Source organism: Genypterus blacodes, unplaced genomic scaffold (genome assembly GCF_046128005.1).
Source record: "Genypterus blacodes isolate CSIRO-AG114 ecotype Tasmania unplaced genomic scaffold, CSIRO-AGI_Gbla_v1 ptg000100l_1, whole genome shotgun sequence".
In the NCBI taxonomy this organism is placed as follows: domain Eukaryota; kingdom Metazoa; phylum Chordata; class Actinopteri; order Ophidiiformes; family Ophidiidae; genus Genypterus; species Genypterus blacodes.
The window spans coordinates 7,501-27,657 of record NW_027466904.1 but is presented as its reverse complement, the minus strand read 5'-3'; the positions used below and the strand labels follow the sequence as shown (position 1 = coordinate 27,657).

The 20,157-nt window shown below is 49.1% G+C and overlaps 2 protein-coding genes across 5 annotated transcripts in view; one reads left to right on the top strand and one right to left on the bottom strand.

The window, feature by feature from the left end:
- The window catches only part of LOC143008250 (triple functional domain protein), a 56,453-nt gene extending 38,344 nt beyond the window's left edge, over positions 1-18,109 (top strand). Inside the window, exons 27-61 of the mRNA XM_076159919.1 lie at positions 575-641; positions 777-886; positions 993-1,062; positions 1,144-1,233; positions 1,557-1,649; positions 1,748-1,859; positions 1,981-2,171; positions 2,312-2,413; positions 4,049-4,191; positions 4,327-4,426; positions 4,773-5,016; positions 5,219-5,326; positions 5,625-5,818; positions 6,557-6,727; positions 9,219-9,314; positions 9,413-9,561; positions 9,687-9,851; positions 10,283-10,352; positions 10,480-10,569; positions 10,655-10,747; positions 10,849-10,899; positions 10,980-11,057; positions 11,173-11,364; positions 11,523-11,703; positions 11,784-12,056; positions 12,177-12,676; positions 13,385-13,632; positions 13,784-13,925; positions 14,052-14,079; positions 14,168-14,330; positions 14,648-14,769; positions 14,868-14,946; positions 15,035-15,235; positions 15,362-15,500; positions 15,613-18,109. Coding sequence (XP_076016034.1) covers positions 575-641; positions 777-886; positions 993-1,062; positions 1,144-1,233; positions 1,557-1,649; positions 1,748-1,859; positions 1,981-2,171; positions 2,312-2,413; positions 4,049-4,191; positions 4,327-4,426; positions 4,773-5,016; positions 5,219-5,326; positions 5,625-5,818; positions 6,557-6,727; positions 9,219-9,314; positions 9,413-9,561; positions 9,687-9,851; positions 10,283-10,352; positions 10,480-10,569; positions 10,655-10,747; positions 10,849-10,899; positions 10,980-11,057; positions 11,173-11,364; positions 11,523-11,703; positions 11,784-12,056; positions 12,177-12,676; positions 13,385-13,632; positions 13,784-13,925; positions 14,052-14,079; positions 14,168-14,330; positions 14,648-14,769; positions 14,868-14,946; positions 15,035-15,235; positions 15,362-15,500; positions 15,613-16,170 — 5,413 coding nt within the window. The 3' untranslated portion in view covers positions 16,171-18,109. The remainder of the gene's footprint in view (positions 1-574; positions 642-776; positions 887-992; positions 1,063-1,143; positions 1,234-1,556; positions 1,650-1,747; positions 1,860-1,980; positions 2,172-2,311; positions 2,414-4,048; positions 4,192-4,326; positions 4,427-4,772; positions 5,017-5,218; positions 5,327-5,624; positions 5,819-6,556; positions 6,728-9,218; positions 9,315-9,412; positions 9,562-9,686; positions 9,852-10,282; positions 10,353-10,479; positions 10,570-10,654; positions 10,748-10,848; positions 10,900-10,979; positions 11,058-11,172; positions 11,365-11,522; positions 11,704-11,783; positions 12,057-12,176; positions 12,677-13,384; positions 13,633-13,783; positions 13,926-14,051; positions 14,080-14,167; positions 14,331-14,647; positions 14,770-14,867; positions 14,947-15,034; positions 15,236-15,361; positions 15,501-15,612) is intronic.
- Positions 18,110-19,202: 1,093 nt separating this feature from the next.
- The window catches only part of LOC143008249 (major histocompatibility complex class I-related protein 1-like), a 7,775-nt gene continuing 6,820 nt past the window's right edge, over positions 19,203-20,157 (bottom strand). For all 4 annotated transcript variants that reach the window (XM_076159917.1, XM_076159918.1, XM_076159916.1 and 1 more), the window contains one exon: positions 19,203-19,861. The gene's annotated coding sequence lies outside the window, so the exon portion shown is untranslated. The remainder of the gene's footprint in view (positions 19,862-20,157) is intronic.

Sequence of the window (20,157 nt, the reverse complement as noted above, 5' to 3'; positions counted from 1 at the left end):
CACAGTCTTTGTCGGCCCACAGCACTTTGAATTCAATCGTTTGCTATTTGCTATTTTCCCCCCAAAATGTAAATCCAGACCCGGCTGTGAGTTCAGAAATCAGCGCTTGAAGTATTTCCTCACCTTTCATTCTGTTAGCAGCAGTGATCTCTTCATCAAATCACCCAAGCTCAGCTCAGCTCAGCTTTCATGAGCGGATATGGACGGCCGTGATTTAGATCTCCCTCGCCCTCTCCCTCTGATTCTGCTGCGCTGGCACCCAGACTGCACACACACACACACACACACAACATGGGAGAGCCAGGAGAATATAAATGAGTCGACATGTAACACACAGGAAAGGGAGGCTGTGTGGTTTTATATGAGCAACACAAATCACAAGCATGATTTTGGTCATTCATGGCTGCTTTATGAGCAGCTTTAATGGCCCCTAACTCTTTCATTATTCATTAGCCTAAATGGACGGTGCAGACAGGCTGAGAGGGAGCTGTTGGCACGGAGATTTATCTTTTGGAAGAGGACGACGGTATGACAATTGCCAATTTTTTGTCCGTGTGTCTGCGTGTGTCACTAGGTTCATCATGGCAGAGCTGATCCAGACGGAGAAAGCCTACGTGCGGGACCTGCGGGAGTGCATGGATGTAAGTTTGACCCCCTAAACCAGCTCCTTTTACTGAAAGTTCAACACCAATAAAGCAAAGATAAAATAGTATTAGGAAATGAAAGGTCTTGGTTGGTTTGTCCCATCATCCTCTCTTCCTCCTCCCTCCTCGCAGACGTACCTGTGGGAGATGACCAGCGGAGTGGAGGAGATTCCCCCGGGGATCATCAACAAGGAGCACATCATCTTTGGAAACATGCAGGACCTCTACGAGTTCCATCATAAGTAAGCCAGATAAGCGGCTTGATGAGCTGAAGCCAGACACACTGAGCTCAGCACTGAGGAAGACTTTCATACCGTTAGTCACATGTTTCTCTCTCTTCTTTATCAGCATCTTCCTCAAAGAGCTAGAGAAATATGAGCAGCTACCAGAGGATGTGGGTCATTGCTTTGTCACATGGGTAAGGATCACGTTTACATCACTCAGATCAGAATTAGGTTCAGAGAACATTAACGTAGAGTAATGTGTGCGTTTCCTCCAGGCTGATAAGTTCCAGATGTACGTGAACTACTGTAAGAACAAACCTGACTCCACCCAGCTCATCCTGGAACATGCCGGAAACTACTTTGATGTGAGTATCCCCTTTCCTTGTGGCTCAGTAATTGGAATGTAAATTTTGAGCACCTTCCTTATCGATTTTCAGTCCATGATAAACCATTAACACTTCTTAGGGATCAGAGGTTGCCATGATGTGTTTGAGCCTCTTCATGTTGCTGTGCTCTGTATCATTTCCCTGTCCTACAGCGCCCCCGTGTGGCTGATTTGAGAATTGCTATACTTTTCCCAAATATCAGACTGAGTGTAGACTTTGATTATCTTTATTAGTTATGAAGTTATTGTATTGTTTTCCCGCCGCCAGTCACATCCTTGTGCTTCTCTTTGGTGTCTTAACAGGAAATTCAACAGAGGCATCGACTGGCCAACTCCATCTCTTCCTACTTGATCAAGCCTGTGCAGCGAATCACCAAGTATCAGCTCCTGCTCAAGGTAACCCCCCACACCACCACTTCACTGGGCCAGCTTTATGCCAGAGGGAGGGGGTGATGGGGATCCTGTTGTCATGGTTTCTGTGTGTGTCCTTATAGGAGCTGCTCACGTGCTGTGAAGAGGGTAAAGGAGAGATCAAGGACGGCCTGGAGGTGATGCTCAGTGTGCCTAAGAAAGCCAATGACGCCATGCACCTCTCTATGCTGGAAGGTGATGAGCACTCACACCTGCACACAAATCATTGTGAAGTCTTGGCACACGTCCACTGTGATAACAGTGACACACACACACACATGCGCGTTCTATTGCTAATTTCGCCCTCTTTCTCCAGGCTTTGATGAAAACATCGAGTCACAGGGCGAGCTCATTCTCCAGGAGTCCTTCCAGGTCTGGGATCCAAAGACTTTGATCCGTAAAGGCAGAGAGCGCCACCTGTTCCTCTTTGAGATGTCTCTGGTCTTCAGTAAGGAAGTCAAAGACTCCAATGGCCGGAGCAAATACATCTACAAGAGCAAAATGTTTGTAAGTAGCTGCTGGATAAAGTGTCCAGTTCTGTTTTTGGTGATGTGATGAGAGGCACCGGACTCCATACACACTATTCTCCATGTTGGTGATGTCACCTCCTCATCTTGCTCTCTCTCTCTCTCTCTCTCTCCTCTCAGACGTCAGAGTTGGGAGTGACGGAGCATGTGGAGGGAGATCCCTGTAAGTTTGCTCTTTGGGTGGGAAGAACCCCAACGTCTGACAACAAGATTGTGCTCAAGGTAAAACTCCTCCTCCTCCTCCTCTTTTCATTCTCTTCTCTCATCTCTGTCACGGTTTGGCCACTCTGGGTTTTTAGATGGACTGGTGCTGCTGCTTGTTTATGAGATCACATTAGGTTGAACACAAACTGTTTCAAGCTTTGGCTGAATTGGGATCTGTCATGGGGACTGAAATTCTTAAGAGAGTGTGTTTAGACGGAGGACAGTGACACACACACACGAGGCCGGTACCAGATGTATCTACAAGCCCATATATGGACCCAACCTCTCTCTCTCCTCTCTTTCCTCCACTCTCTCATTCTTGTTGAATTGCATGAAAAGCTTGAAGGTGGACCGGAGGCTTTATGTCATCACAGGCTCCTCTCCTGTCTTTCTCTCTCCTGTGTCCTCTGTCTGTCCTTCTGTCTGTCCCTCTGTCCCTTTCTCTCTCTTCTGGTTCAACCCTGCCAAGCTTTGTTCCATGTGTTAACACATTCAGGGACATGTGTATATCTGGGGCTGTGTTTTCTGTGGATGTTTGTATCTCTGGCTCTCGCTCTCTCTCTCTCTCTCTCTCTCTCTCTCTCTCTCTCTCTCTGTCTCTGTCTCTCTCTCTCTCTCTCTCTCTCTCTCTCTCTCTCTGGCTCTGGCTCTCTCTCTCGCTCTCTCCCTGGCTCTCTCCCTATCTACCTCTCTGTCTCTCTCTCTCTCTCTCTCTCTCTCTCTCTCTGTGCGTTAACATGCTTCCACCAACGCTGCTGACACCGATCCAACTCCTGAACGCCTTCACTCCCATTATACAACCCAGAACGGGACCTACTCCCTTTTAGAACGATGGAATCCTCTTAATCCCCCTTCTCCAGACATGTTCAGTGTTCAGAGTGTTGTCCTGTGTAACACGGCAGCAGATGGATCTCAGTGTGACAGCTTTTGGAACAGCATGTTAGCAAAATCCTATCACTCTTAATTCTGACTGTCCCGACTCTACAATCCATGTTGATTACCAAACTAACCGCTAAGACGCAGTGGCGTGGTGTGTGTGTGTGTCCTTTAAATGGAGTGTGTCTCATTAACTACACTTGTTTACACATTCACACACTCGTATGCCAGCCATTCCACCACGCTGCACATGTGACTGGCCTGTGTGTGGAGGCAAACTCTCAGTGTTGTTATGTTTCAAACACGTGAAGTCATTCTGTCAGATGAAACAAATGTTCTTGTGCTGAAATCAAAGCAGTGAAATTCTCTTATTTTATATTTTAAATTTCAAAGCTAAGTCAGGGATCCAAACATGGAGCGATGGTGAGTACCAGCTTTCCCACAACACAGCCCTCAGCCACTTCTCACAAGTCTGAACCAAGGAAGCGCTGTATCATCACACTGATCATACAGCGCTTAGTGCTTAGTGCCTCCATGAAGAGTTCAATCACATTCAGAAGTCTGCACGGGTAAAAGCAGTGCCTTTGATCCCACCGTCACCCAGTGCTCATAGCTGGGTGGCTAAAGGGCCGAGACAATTTGAGGAACAAAAAGAGGAAATGACTTCAGACTTGTGAGAAACACTCATAGAGTCAAATAAGAATTCAAAAAGTCGTTAATCTCCACTAGCTTCTAACCTTTGCCCTCTAAACGCCCCTCTGCATCAACCGGTTACAGGCATCGAGCATCGAGAACAAGCAGGACTGGATCAAGCACATCAGGGAAGTGATCCAGGAGCGCACCATTCACCTGAGGGGGCCGCTCAAGGAACCCATTCATATCCCCAAGGCAACCGCAGCCAAACACCACAAGGGTCGAAGGTAAAGCTGCATTGTGTGTGTGTGTGTGTGTGTGTGTAGATATGGAGGTGTTAAGGACATGTGGACACTTCATCTGCATCATCATTCATGCTACTCTCACACACACACTTACTGATGATGTTTTTTTTCCGTCAGGGATGGAGAAGACCTGGACAGTCAGGGTGAAGGCAGCAGCCAGCCTGACACCATCTCTCTGGCCTCCCGCACCTCACAGAACACTTTGGACAGTGACAAGGTGAGAAAACACACTGGCACACACACACACACACACACACACACACACACACACACACATTTGGTCACGATCAGAGGCAAGAAACCCAGAGCCGCCTGAGAATACAGATCAGCTCTTATATTCTAGTGAAAGATTATAAACAAGGAGCGAGTCCTTCTCAACCAAGTGAGGGGATCTGCACTCAGCAGGTAAAGTGTTCAGATGGCGAGGTGGTGTGAGTAATCTGACCTTTAGTGGCTCATAAATGCACTCTATGTACTCTACGGTTCTCCAGGAGACGAGTGGAGTGGAAACCTGATCAGACGGATTCTCAGATTCTCACCCCTGATCTCCTTTCCTCCCACAGCTCTCCGGCGGCTGCGAGTTGACTGTGGTCATCCACGATTTCATGGCCAGCAACAGCAACGAGCTGACGGTGCGGCGCGGCCAGACGGTGGAGGTTCTGGAGCGCTGCCACGACAAACCGGACTGGTGCCTGGTCCGGACCACAGACCGCTCCCCTGCTCAGGAGGGCCTGGTGCCCTGCTCCATGCTCTGCATCGCACACTCCAGGTCCTCTATGGAGATGGAGGGCATCTTCAACCACAAAGGTACTGTTTGGTGGACTTGACAGTGTGTGTATGTGAAAGGAGGCCAAGGAGTGTGTGTGTGTGTGTGTGTGTGTTCTGATGTGTAGTGTTTTGTTTTTTGAAAAAGCCCTTTTCTAAGATAAGAGGGTTCTCAGCCGTGTGGAGCACGATGTCACTCTGTGGACGGTGTAAAGCATTTGTGTTGTCATTTTGTGTTTCTCAGACACCCTCTCAGTGTGTAGCAACGACTCCATCATGCCGGGGTCGTCTGCCACTCTCCAGCCAGGTCACGGCATGGGCTCCCACGCCTCGCCAGGCCCAAAGCGACCAGGTGCATAGACTTCTGAAGCACAGGATCTCTTAGTAACTTGAATGAAAGGCCTTAAACTGCATGGGTGACCGGTGACGCAGCTGTAAACATGGCAGGGATTTAGAAATGACCTCATAGCTGGCCACGGACATGCTTGTAAATAAATCTGGCGTGGAGCCACTTAGCAAAGACAAGGGGATGGAGCGATGACAGAGACGTGATGATTCATTTAGGAAGCTGTGATTATATTCCTCTAAGTAGAATGAAGGTTTAGCAAACTGAGGTGAGTTTGATTTATTTTCTTTTCCCTTGTTTCCAGGCAACACTCTGAGGAAGTGGCTCACCAGCCCGGTACGCCGGCTCAGCAGCGGCAAGGCAGACGGTCACGTGAAGAAGCTGGCCCACAAGCACAAGAAGAGCCGTGAGGTGAGGAAAAGCGGGGAGATGATTATGGGGTCGCAGAAAGATTCCGACGACAGCGCAGCCACACCTCAGGACGAGACGGTGGAGGAGGTGGGTCCATGTAGAATACTGCACTCAAAAATCCAGATCAACCCTTACTGTGATGACAGGCAATACTCTCCACGTTTACACCAGTGTGAGGCACGGCTGCCCTCTGAGCAAACACACACACTGTGGCATCAGACTGGGATTAAGAATAAATCCAGTCACACTCAAGTAATCCAGGTCTCTTCTCCAGAGCAGGCGTGCTTTGTCTCTGCACTGATCTGTGCCGGTGAAGTCTCCTTAAGGTTTATATACAAAGCCTTAAAGTGTCATTTTCAATGGCATGTACATTTCCTGACCAAGTCCAGTTAGAAGTTCTCCTTCAGTCACAACAAGCTGGATCAATAGAGACGCCTTATATAGCAAGCTTATGGAGAATACAGCAAAGAGACAGAGCAAGTCAATAAAGGGAAGGCTTAGCTCAGTGGAGGCAAATCTCAGGGTTGACTATGACTCAGTCCATGCCTCAGTCCTTCACTTAGTCCTCAGAGTCTCAGCCTCATCACATCCACAAGGCAAACACACAACCCACCTTCTGGTTGCATTCTTTATCTTGGGAACCCGTGGTATTGTTCCCCATAAAGACATGGCAGAGTCTCTTGTGGTCATGGCGTCAGAATAGAATCCTGATCCCTTGATGGAAGTCAAAGGAGAGACGTCTAGATAAGCACTGGTATGCTTGTGATGAACAGTCTGAAAGCTCAAAGCCTCGCCCGTACTCACGTCTCCGTCCCTGTGTTGCAGAGGGTTCGCAACGAGGGCCTGTCGAGCGGCACCTTGTCCAAGTCCAGCTCCTCCGGCATGCAGAGCTGCGGCGAGGAGGAGGGTGAGGAGGGCGCCGACTCGGTGCCTCTGCCTCCACCCATGGCCATCCAGCAGCACAGCCTGCTGCAGCCAGACTCCCAGGATGATAAGGTGAGGGCACACGGGGTCACAGAGGGGGGGAACAGGGGTCAACCAGGCGCCCAGAGGGGGAGAGAAGCTCTGCAGTCAGTGTAGCTCCTCCTCCTGACCAAGTAGCCTCATGTGTAGTGCATGGACTCATGTATGGACAACTGACAGAAAACAATGAGCAGCAATGAGCCTCGGCCATACACAGTTAGATATAACACCGTACATAAACACACTTGAATTCTTCTCTAACACACACACACACATGTACTGTTCTTCTTGTCGTTGCTGTTATATCTGATCCCCTGTAAGTCAACACGTTCCCCTATAGAAAGAGTTACATTTGCTGACGCTGTCTTTGGTCCCAGGTGTCTGTGTTCTGCATCTGATCTTGACATGTTGCATCCTATATTCTCTCCTCTCCTCTAAAGCCTTAGGCAAAGCTTCACAGTCTCCTTCTGGTCTAAAGCAGAGACTCCTCTGACACTAATTTCTGTTTCTCTTTCATTTTTGTTTCCTGGTTGTATGGTTTGCTGTTTGCCATGCTGTAGCATTACCTTGATTTATGTCCTGTCTTTGCTTTGTCTCAGTTTCCATACCTTTCCATCTGAGATCCCCTGCTCTTCCCCTCTGTCTCTCCCCTCAAGATTCTTCAACTCTATTTCCCCCTCTTGGCACTCTTAAGCTTTAGACCTTTTAAAAGCTTTTTTTTTCTTTGGCTTCTGTACCGACTGATTGAAGTGAAGTAAAGGTAGAATCTCTTCCTTCCAACTCAACCCCAGCTCTCTTTAGAATCTCTCTCTACTTCCTCAACATTGAAACATTCTGACTCCTGAATCTCCTTCTTTTAGTTGCACCTGATTTCTCTGTTATTTTCCACCTTATTATTTGAACATGTGGCTCAGCATTTGGCAGCTCACAAAGGAAACACGGAGCAAGATAGGACGCATTGAGCTAAGAGTCTTAATTCTAGGACAGGATGAAGGTTTGTCACGGCTGCAATGCTTCCATTGGAACAAACTCCACGTGTTTCAAAGCAAATTCAGAGTTTGTAAAGCATTGGCCCCCTGGTAGAATAACAAAAGACCCGGACACATTTGTCCTGAGAGGAGGGTGAGATCATACGGTCAGCGTCCATATAGATAAGAATCAGATCTCCTGTCCAGTGATTGGTTCCTGCAGGCTCCGCCCCTGCACACTAATCTAAACACCGCACAAAGGTGATCACGTCCAAATCCCCCCACCCCCCACCTGCCCGCCCGCCCACCCACCATCATCACCTGACCCCTCCCCTCCCCAACCCCCCGTCACCCCCTCCCCCCCCCCCCCACTCGCTCCTCCTCACCCCCCTTCTACCCTCTGTGCGTTAACCTCATTACCCATGCGAGTAATTGGCGTCTCTAAATGCTAGCGAGGCCAGAAGGGCTCACAGCCTCGCCCAGAAAACGTAATTGGGGAAAGTCTTGAAGCACAGCACAGCAAGGGTGAGAGTCTCCTCCTCAACTTTATATGCATTCACCTCTCATCCTGGCTCCATCAGCATTTCCTCTCTCTCTCTCTTCCAGCTCTGCACCGCCAGCCCACAGAGTACACACACACACACACACACACACACACACACACACACACATCTTTCATCCAAGCATCTTAACTCTTTTTCTTTTAGAAGCATCTTCTCTGCCATCTCCTCCTTCTCTTAACTCTTCTGCCACCTTTCCTTCCACCGCACTTCCTTGTTTTGACCTTTTCCATGTTTTTACAGTTTACAGCTCCAGATTTCATTTCCTTCACTTTTCTCTCTTCTTTTTTTTTTTTTTTTTTAAAGATCTATCCTGTAGCTTTTGGGTTTCATGGGTTGAAACTCTCTCCTGGTCCGAACACATTACACATGTAACTCACATGTTCACACCCAAACTACTGACACGACTCATTCAAAAGAAATGATGATGATGATGATGAGTAACCACGGGAGAAGAAAAGCTTCAGACACTTTTCTGGACTTCTCCCTGCTGTGTAGCGCTGATGCAGCCCTCACACACACACACACACACACACACACACACACACACACACACAGGGATGTTAGTAGAGATGGACCAGAGAATCATTTGAGGCTCTTTAGTCTCTTGCCTTCCACTTCTGTGAGGTCACAGGTTCACATAATCCACAGGTGACTGAGCCTGAATATTACATCATAGAGTTTGCATCCCAGGCTTTAGATGTGGAAGCAAGCCGAATTAGGACGAGCATTTAGATCATAAACGGCTCTAAATGAATGATTGAGTATAGAAAAGTATGAACTAAGAGCTATAGTGTAGTATGATGTCATATTTATAGTGATGTAATGTAATCGGCACCATTCAGCTGGGATGAGCGGCGTTGATCCCAGCTGAATGGCGGCGTTGGATTCTTTTTCGGACTTAGTGGAGTTTAAGATTCATCTGCTCTTTCTCCTCCTCCTCCTCCTCCTCCTCCTCCTCCTCTTCCTGTTCTCATGTCTCTGTTTCTCACCCAGACTGCCTCCCGTCTGTCCGTCCGTCCGTCCAGCTCAGAGACGCCCAGCGCGGCCGAGTTGGTGAGCGCCATCGAGGAGCTGGTCAAAAGCAAGATGGTAGGAAGTCTCTGAGGGAGGGGGGGATCCAGCAGCAGGATCCGATCTGTGCCCCCCTGTGTCTCACACGCTGGTCTTGTCTCTTGTCCCTGATCCAGGCGCTGGAGGACAGACCCAGCTCTCTTTCTGTGGAGCAGGGAGACAGCAGCTCTCCCTCCTTCAACCCCTCTGACAACTCCCTGCTCTCCTCCTCCTCTCCCATGGACGAGATGGACGAACGCAAGACCACCATCCTCAAGAAACGACAGTACGCCTCCTCCCTCCCTCCCTCCCTCCCTCCCTCCCTCCCTCCCTCCCTCCCTCCCTCCCCGTCACACACTCTCGTCTCATCACTCCTCTCTCTCTGACTCCTCCTCTCTTTCTTGTTCGTAGTTACATTCTGCTGGAGTTGATGGAGACGGAGAGAGATTACGTCAGAGACCTCAGTCTGGTGGTGGAGGTGAGTCCATGTTTGAATGAGCTGACAGGAAACACTCCTCCTACACTAAAGAAAACAGTCAGCACGTCTTTCATAATGAATGCAGATTGGAGAGTTGAAGTTTATTGGGTTGCTCTTTTTCCTTTTTCCTCCTCACAGTAAGTTAAGTGGAGAGATTGCTTCTGTATTTCACATTAAGACCAATCTGCTAAACTCAGCTGTGTGTGTGTGTGTGTGTGTGTGTGTGTGTGTCTGTGTGTGTGTGTGTGTGTCTGTGTCTATATACTCCTGTGCTTCTCTCTTTGTGAGGAAAAAGCTTCTTTACAACTTTATTACGACAAAGAAAACCTCCAAATCAAGGCCATTTGTTTATCAATAATTATGACCACTAACAAATAACACTCTTGCAGTTTCCTACTATATAAATATTCAGTGGAAGATGTGCCATGAATGTGCACATATCACACACACACACACACACGTTGTGTTTTCTCACCACAGATTCATAACTAGCTTCTTTCTAACCTTTGTGTCTTTCCTTCTTCCTCAGCTTCTTCCTGGGAGAGTTGGAAAAATGTTTAGAGGAACCCGACAGGCTGGGGACACTTTTTGTCAAACAGGTTCGTCCACAACAACAACAACAACAACACACAGGGTCTTTAATGCACAGTGGAACCTATGGACACCGTAGCAATTAGTGTCAGTATTAGGACTTCATTGTTCTTGTCTCCTCCCCTCTGTTCCCAGGAGCGCAGGCTGAACATGTATGTAGTTTACTGTCAGAACAAGCCCAAGTCTGAACACATCGTCTCCGAGTACATCGACACCTACTTTGAGGTACGAAACCACTTTAAAAGTATCAAACCCGATGAGATAACTCACTCCAGAAAGCAGCTGACCTCTGACCTTTGAACCCCTGCAGGACCTGAAACAGCGGCTGGGCCACAGGCTTCAGATCACCGACCTGCTCATCAAACCCGTCCAGAGAATCATGAAGTACCAGCTCCTGCTGAAGGTCAGGATGCTGCAGAACAGCAGAGGGAGCCAGAGATCCAGCATCAGAGAACGTTACAACAGGAAGTCTTCATGCTGCTTAAAGTGTTTTCTCTGTTTCAGGATTTCCTTAAGCACTCTAAAAAGGCGGGGCTCGAGTCTATGGAGTTGGAGGTGAGTTGACTCTTCGTCACCGATCACACTGAGCGTATTAACGACCCCATTAACCTCCTGTTCCCCTGTGACTCCTCCAGAAAGCAGTGGAGGTGATGTGCATCGTGCCTAAAAGGTGCAACGACATGATGAATGTGGGCCGACTGCAGGGGTTTGATGTAAGAGATCACACACAACATGACATTAGAATGAAAAGGTATTACACAAAACCTTTCCTCACATCTTCTCTCTTTCTCCTCCTCCTCCTCCTCCTCTCTGTTCCCGGCTCTCCAGGGGAAGATCGTGGCCCAGGGCCGCCTCCTGCTGCAGGACACGTTCATGGTGGCAGACCCAGAGGGGGGTCTTCTGGGCAGGATGAAGGAGAGGAGAGTCTTCCTCTTTGAGCAGTTGGTCATCTTCAGCGAGCCGCTTGACAAGAAGAAAGGCTTCTCCTTGCCGGGATTCCTCTATAAGAACAGCATCAAGGTAACAGATGTGTGTGAAGGCAACAGTGTGTCCAACTGATGTGAGGGGGCCACTAGGGGGCAGAGTGTCTCACAAACGAGTCCCAAGCCCCAGCACACACTGTTATGATCACAACTCTGAACACTGTGTGACCTCCTGTCTGGATGTCTCTCTCATAGGTGAACTCGTTGGGCCTGGAGGAGACGGTGGAAGGAGATCCCTGTAAGTTCATCCTCACAGCTCGCTCCTCCAACAGCAGCGTGGAGTCCTTTGTTCTTCACTCCTCCCACCCAGGGGTGCGGGAGGTCTGGAGCCTTCAGATCGGCCAGATACTCGAGAGCCAACGCAACTTCCTCAATGGTGAGCTCACACACACACACACACACACACACACACACACAGACAGGACAAATGACCATTAACCCTTGACCTTCTCCCAGCTCTGACCTCACCCATTGAGTATCAGAGGAACCACGTAGGGGCGAGCGGCGGCCCATGCATGCCCAGCATGGGAGCTCCCGGTGGGGGCTGCAGTGGGCCCAGTGCCCCCCCTGGAAGTGGAGGTGGAAGCTCCCAAGGCAGCGCCACCCCAACAGGACCTCAGGGGGGGGGGGTCTCTCGCCGGCCCTCCCGGATCCCCCAGCCTTCCCGCCTGCCCCAGCCCCTACGCCATCACCCTGGGGCCGACCTCGATGGCCCCAACAAGATGTCAGGTATGGACTCTGTGTGCAGCCTGGGTGTGTGTGTGTGTGTGTGTGTGTGTGTGTGTGAAATATGTCTTTTGTTTGGCATAAAGAAAGATGTGTCTGAGGTTTGAGTTTTGCTCGATCCAGGTTCGTCGCCCCGCCCTGCCCCTCCTCCCACGCTCCCTCCAGGGGGCAGCCCACAGGGCAAGCGCCCCATCCAGACCTCAGAAGACCAAGGGCAGACCCCCACCCCTGCCACTGCCCCTATCCCCCGTGCCACAGTCGGGCCCCTGCCCTCCACGCCCACCAAACCTCGGCCAGGAGCCGTCTCCCCCATGGCCTCTCCGCTGGTCACTCCCGCCTTCGGCAAGGATGTTTTGCCTCCCCCCCCTCCCAGCCCCGGCCAGAAGTCCGGACCCGGATTCTGGAGCTCAATGCCGGGCTCTCCAGCCAGCCGGCCTGGCTCGTTCACCTTCCCGGGAGAAACGGGCGAGACTCTGACCCGTCAGAACTCGAACCAGATCCAGACGGGCTCTGGATCTGCCACTCAAACCCACAGACACTCCACGCACAGCAAGGACGCTGACCGCATGAGTACGTGCTCGTCTGCCAGTGAGCAGTCCATCCAGTCCACCCAGAGCAACGGGGTAAGACTCCTCGCTGCTGCCGCCCCCGCTGCTGCCCCCACTAACCCCCGAGGCGGCGCTCGGCCCGGCCTGTCTGTCTGCCTGCTGTCTCCTGTCCTGCTGCGGCCAGCGCTACTAATCTGTCCCCTACTACACAACTTTCACTGCTGCTCAGCTGCATCCTCTGTAGTTAGAGCATCTCTGAGGACACTCAGGTCTCTAGAGGACTTCCTCCTGTTTGTCCTCATGTTTTCCCGGTCCTACAATTTCCCTAATGGAGCTTTTTCCACTCTTCAGTGATTTCTTCACTCTAACCAAGCTTTTACTAACCCTGGCTCCTTCTCGGCCGTCCTCCGCCTCCTGCTGTCTTCATGGTGTTACTGAACTCTACTTTACTGCAACTAACCTCCAACGTTTGTGGCTGGCCTGCAAACGTCCTCGACCTGAGCCCTAACTCTCCTCATCGCCGCACCGCTGCTCAAAGACCAAATGAAGTGGAAGTCTTCATCTTCTTCCTGCCTCTCTTCATCTAGTTCCTTCAGAAGAAATAAATCCAACTGTCCTGTCTCTCTCTTGTATCTGAATCCTTTCAGATGAAGCCCAGTTCATCTCTCATGTTGTTCTAACGCTCTCATGTGTCAGGCTGGGCCCGGAGTTGAACGCTGTGTTTAGATGAAAGCTGTAGTCCCGTGTGTCACGTGTGTGTGTGTCCTCTCCCCTCTGCTGCAGAGTGAAAGCAGCAGCAGCAGTAGCGTATCCACCATGTTGGTGACCCAGGACTACATGGCGGTGAAGGAGGATGAGATCAGCGTCAGTCAGGGAGAGGTGGTCCAGATCCTGGCCAGCAACCAGCAGAACATGTTCCTGGTGTTCAGGGCCGCCACCGAGCAGGGCCCGGCCGCCGAGGGCTGGATCCCCGGGTTTGTGCTGGGACACACCTCGGCCATCGTCCCCGACTGCCACGAGGGAACCATCAAGTACGACCTCACACACACACACACACACACACACACACACACACGCATATCACTTTGTTTTCAGGGACAGGAAGTCTGCAGGGAAGCTTGTGTTACCCATCTCAGCCAAAAGAAGAAAGAGTTTGAGTGACAGGAGTGGTGTGTGTTCCAGCAGGAAGTCTTCATCCTGGCACACGTCCCTGCGCATCCGCAAGAAGTCTGAGAAGAAGGAGAAGGAGGCAAAGAAGGAGACCAAGCTGGAAAACGGTTACAGGAAGTCCAGAGATGGCCTGGCCAATAAGGTTTCTGTGAAGGTGAGTTCATCCTTCCACACCCTGCAGGGAAACTCCTGCTCCTCCTCCTCCTCCTCCTCCTCCTCCTCCTCCTCCCTCTCCTCCTCACATTCTAGCTCCTCTGACATTTCTCCTCTTTCTTTCCAGCTTCTAAATCCAAACTACATCTATGACGGTGAGTGAGATCAGATCCTCTTGGCTCCATTCATTACTGTTCTGTTACCGGCAGCATTTGACCTTTGACCTCCCTCCTCTCCCTCCAGTCCCCCCAGAGTTCCTTGTACCACTGAGCGATGTGACGTGCGACAACGGAGAGTGCGTCACACTCCGCTGTAAAGTCTGCGGCCGCCCCAAAGCCACCGTCACCTGGAAGGGACCGGACCAGAGCAACCTCAGCAACAACGGACACTTCAGCATCGCCTACAGGTACAGAGCACACACACACACACACACACACACACACATACGCACGCACACATACGCACGCACGCACACACACACACATACACACACATACGCACGCACGCACACATACGCACTCACGCACACACACACACACATACGTACGCACGCACACATACGCACGCACGCACACACACACACGCACACACACACACGCACACATGTACACACACACACGCACACATACACACACACGCACGTACACACACACACACGCACGTACACACACACACACACACTGCCTTGTGCTAAGTTACAGTGTGTGTGGCGTTTTGTTTCAGTGATACGGGTGAAGCCACCCTGAGGATAATAGGCGTGGCCTCTGAGGACGACGGCGTTTACACCTGCGTCGCCGCTAACGACCTTGGCAGTGTGACATCATCAGCCAGCCTCAGAGTGTTAGGTGAGGCTGCAGGTCGACTTCCTGACACTAAACATGAGTCGTCTATGAACTGAGTGAGTGATTGCTGAGTGATTGATTGGTGTGTGGTTGCTCCCCAGCTGTGTCCCATGATGGCAGCAGAGTGAGCTGGAAGGACAACTTTGAGTCTCACTACACTGAAGTGGTTGAGCTGGGCAGGTAATTCACACACACACACACACACACACACACAGCATGCCACTGTAATGTTCATGAACACACACGTGACTCTCTGCGTCTGGTCCAGGGGTCGTTTCTCTGTGGTGAAGCGGTGCGACCACCACGCCTCCAAACGCACTGTGGCGGTCAAACACGTCAACAAGAAGCTGATGAGGCGAGACCATGTGACCCAGGAGCTCAACCTGCTCCAGAGGCTGCAGCACCCCCACCTCATCGGCCTGATCGACACCTACGAGACCCCCAGCAGCTACGTGCTGGTGCTGGAGATGTGAGTCACACACACACACACACACACACACACACACACACACACATCAGAGTGTTAGTAGCTTCTGTCCTTTCTATGTGATATTTATTACGTGTGTGTGTGTGTGTGTGTGTGTGTGTGTTTCAGGGCCGACCAAGGCCGTCTGCTGGACTACATAGTGAGCTGGGGGAATCTGACGGAGGAGAAAGTGGCCTCTTACCTGCGTGACGTCTTAGAAGCTTTACACTACCTACACAACTGCAGGATCGCACATTTGGACATAAAAGTGTGTATTTGCTCCATCATCAGACACGTGTTCACGTGTTCACGTCCCAGACTGAACTCCATCCTCATGTCTTTGATCTCTCCTTCTCGTCTGCTCCTCCTCCTCTCTCCAGCCTGAGAACCTGTTAGTGGCCCACAGCTCCAGCGGCCAACCAGACGTCAAACTCACAGACTTTGGCGACGCCATCCAGCTGAACAGCGCCCACTATGTCCACCCGCTCCTGGGCAGCCCCGAGTTTGCCTCTCCAGAGCTGGTCCTGGGAGAGCCGGTGTCGCTGACCTCCGACCTGTGGAGCCTGGGCGTGGTGACCTACGTGCTGCTGAGCGGCGCCTCCCCCTTCCTGGACGAGAGCGCCGAGGAGACGTGCCTGAACATCTGTCGGCTGGACTTCAGCTTCCCCAGGGACTACTTCCAGGGCGTCAGCCAGGCGGCTCGGGACTTTGTCTGCCTGCTGCTGAGGGCCGACCCCAGCAGGAGGCCTCCGGCCGGGCTCTGCCTCCAGGAGTCCTGGCTGCAGGTCGGCCCGGCGGACGGCCGGACCAGAGCCGAGGGCTGCCTGGACACGTCCCGCCTCATCTCCTTCATAGACCGGAGGAAACATCAGACCGACGCGCGGCCGATCGGAGGAGTCAGGAGCTTCATCCAGAATCGCCTTCAGCACAGAGTTTGAGGCCCGAAAAAGATTCCCAACTCCAAACCGAACCTCAGCCCGGTCTGTGTGTGAGGCCGCAGGTTCCTCTGGAGTTTGGCTTCCTGGTAGTCAGAGTAGGGAAACGCTGATCTCATCCTCTTTCACTAAAGTCCTGTAGTCCTTTCACCTTTGAAATCTAAACTTCCTGAGGTCTTAAGCCAATCAGAGCCCAAGAGAACAGAGTTCTCACCAATCAAAAACAAAGTGTTGGAATGTTGGATGTCCTCGTCTACTGCTGCTTGCTGGTTTCAACCCAAACTGATTTTGTAGTTAAGTAAATAAAAATCGAAAAAAGTATGAATTAATTTATTTTCCTTTGCGAGCGTGAAGCCGATCAAAGGAGCTGTGAGCTCGAGCCTCCAGGCAGAGCTTCAGGAGAGCAAACCCGCCTTCCCTCGTGGAGGCGGACAGAGACTTTGCCTGTTCTTCTTTTACACTCGAGTGTTTCTCAAAGGCTTTTGAGACGCAGCCCTTTCTTATAGAAACCAGGTGTAGGAAGGAAAGCACCGTCTCCACATTTACAAGACTGTTTGAAAGTTGAAAGCAAAGTAGAAATGCTCATCAGTTGAAAGTCGCTGTGCTACTTTTGGACTCTGTAGACACAAACCTGGAGACGCTTTCCCAGTTACTGAGCTTCTTGACTTTATTGATGACATTTATACGTCCGATCAGAGCTTTTTGATTGCCGCGCTTACGATATGTACCTAATCTAAGAAACCACAGTGACCGTGTCGCGAGTAACAATGCTGCACTGTTCAATCCAAGAAGAAACAATAGACAACTCATTGCTTTTCCTAGAACAAACTTGTGTTGCGCAGACCTGAGATGTTTAAGCCTTACTTTGTATATAGACTTCACACGCCTCCTCACACTCGCAGCAGATCGCTGCCGTCTGACGGGCAGGACCAATGACTGTTGCAGATGTAGCTGCTCGCGGTGGCGCCGATCGCTAATCACATGGGAGAGAATGCAAAGGGTTAGAGGAGGACGACTTACTGTAAATGCACTCATTGTATGTTATGTTTCTGATTCTTATGTGCAATGTTGCGGCTTTAACATTTTATGCAACTATTTATGAAGACATCTGTTGTATCTGTAATAAATCTAGAGAAAAGCATGTACTTGGTACTGCAAGCACTGCTGGTAGTTGTGTTTCTTTTGAGTGTTCTGACTTCCAGGCCAGGCCGACGTCAGGGGTCACGACCCACAATCATAATATTTGATCAAAAATAATTTAACACTTTTTGTACTGTATGCCTTTGTAGTATTGGTACACCAAAGTTGCTCTAGCTTTATAGTACTTAATAAAAAAAAAGTTTTATTGTTATTCTGTTTGACTTTGAGTTTAGGTGTGCGACAACCATGTGAAGTAAATGTTTACATGAGTTAAAGACGCTATGATGGAAGAACGCGGTTAGTTTGTCTCATCTTAGGACGGAACGGAGAGAAATTGAGCGGTGCGGTGGAATTCTTCATTGTTGTACATTAGCGGTTGGCGGTGTTTGAACTTTATTGTACAGAGGACATCTTGCCAAAATATCTATTTCAGGATTGCCTGATCCTTGTGGAAAAGTTCAAACGTTAACATTGTTCATCAGCGACCGGAGAGAAGCATCGCCATCAATCTGACGCATTAGGAAACAGACAGCAGTGACCTTTATGTTTATTTTAAAGGGCTGCAAATGCCATTTAGTAAAACAAGGAAACAGACTGGATACCTCAGTTTGGTTTTGTTTTTCTCATTGTGTTTCCATTTCATTTTTTTTCATGAACTACATGGTTGTCATATGTTTATAATTTTTTTTTTTTTTTTTAATCTTTGCATCTATATTTCTTTGTACAGACATACATCTTTTCTTCTTGTAAATATTCTAATTTTGCCATCAATTCTTTGGATATTAAACGCGATGAATACGTGCGTCCTGTTTGGCATCTTGTGTCTATGTTTTTAATTGTCGTATGTCCCTATTTTGTGTTTTAATCATTTCAGCTGCTCCGTCTGCATGAAAACATTGAGGTTCCAGGTTTGTGGGAGGGAGATCAGATCAGATAATCGCTTCTCTATGCTTTAGGAATCTACATATCTAGATTACGATGTTATTATATTTATTTTGGGGTCTTTATAGAGGAATAGTGGGGAATAACACATTTACTTACCATTAGATGTGCGTAGATCTAAGTATATAATGAGGTTTTCCTCCCATAATCGGATCTAGGAGACTGCCCGATTTTCCAACTCGGAATTCATCAGTCAACAACAGGAAGATGGGTTTTCCTACGCTACTGGATACAATTGAAAGCACCATAGGGAAAAGCAAATGGTGGGTTACGGTCTTTATGTACGCGTGTTGCCTTCACAGCACTTTGGAGCTTTTTGTTTCTCTCATTGTTAGCATTTCTGCTGGCATCAAGTACTACATAAAAAAACAAAAGTATAAAAGTATTCTGCTACCTTAGCTGTGTGAGTTAACTTGTTTGCATCATTTTCACCTCACCTTTGTTTGTCTGTTATATTGCACAGTGTTACGTTATCAGAGGAGAGGATTAGCCACCGGTGGGAACCGTCAACCTGCTCACGCTCAGGTAGTGGACATCGTGTCATTCTTCAATCAAATCACTGTGAAAGAGACATTTTATGATAGGACGACAGATTTTAGTTTTGACCTAGCCTCAGTTTAGGTGTGATGCCTTAAGAAATCAGAAGCTAATGCTTAAATTTTGGCATTTTCTTATTGTCTCTGTCCCCCTCTGTCTGTCCTCTCCTCCCTCCTTCTCTGTCTGTCTCTCTTTGTGTCCCTGTCTTTGTCCCTTCTCTATCTCTGTTTCTGCGCCCCCTCTCTCCCTCTCTCTGTCCCCTCCCTCCCTCCCTCTCTCCCTCCCTCCCTCTCTCTGTCACTTCAGTCTATCTGCTGTGCCTCATGAGGCTCAAGTTCAAATGAAGTTCTTTCACCACAGGAGCTGATATGAAAGTCTGTCCATAGAAATGAAGACATCTTATTCAGACTCTGGACTCATGTTTCATTTTTTAATTCACACATCATCAACTACAAAAATATATGGAAACATGGAAAACAATCCATTTAGTTTTCAGAAGCATTCTTTTCATTTTCTACTAAAAGCAGCAGGTAATTAACTCCTTATTGTCCAGAAAACAAACAGAATATAAGAAATGAAGCAAAGCAGATCACAAAGCAAAATGACAAATCAATGAGAATCACACACAAGAAATCAAGAACATGTGGAAAAGAGCAAACATGTTCTTTTAAATAAACACGTGACATCACCCGACTCTAAACTCAACTTCAGCTCCACTCCCTTTACTTTCTATGTGATTGCTTCCATTTGTAAGTGAAGGATCAAACCCAGTTAGTGGCATCAAAGCAGCGACTCTAAAGACAAGCTTGTCCTCATAAAGCTCATTTCAAACAGCTGTACAGACTGAAAATGTTATTTACACCATGACAGAGATTTCAACGGCTACACAATGACACACCCACATCCCAGAGGAGCTGAGCTCCATCTCCTGATTCAATTCATGCACATCTAACACCATCTGATTGGACTTGAGGACAGATTCCATAAGTTGGAGCGTTTGTATTCAGCAGGGTTTGTTGTCCATTAGAAGCAGCTGATTTCAGTTCAGCCTCCTCTTCTAATCTCACCTGGTCTCCTGTTCAAACAGACCAAGAGACGCACAAATAATGAACTTGATGACCTCATGCACTTTGTTTCCTTTCATTGACCTTTCAGGGTTAAAAGGTCACATCTAGCTGTGGAGTGATGTCACTTTATTTATTTGCTGCATCAGAATTACAATCAAACCCAAGGTCAATACTTGTGTCATGTTAATACTTTCTACATCTAAACCAGTGCTTCTCAAATAGGGGGGCGCGGTGAAATGCCAGGGGGGGCGCGTGTGACCCCGGGGAACATGCACGGCAAAACTACCGTTTGCATGTTTTCATT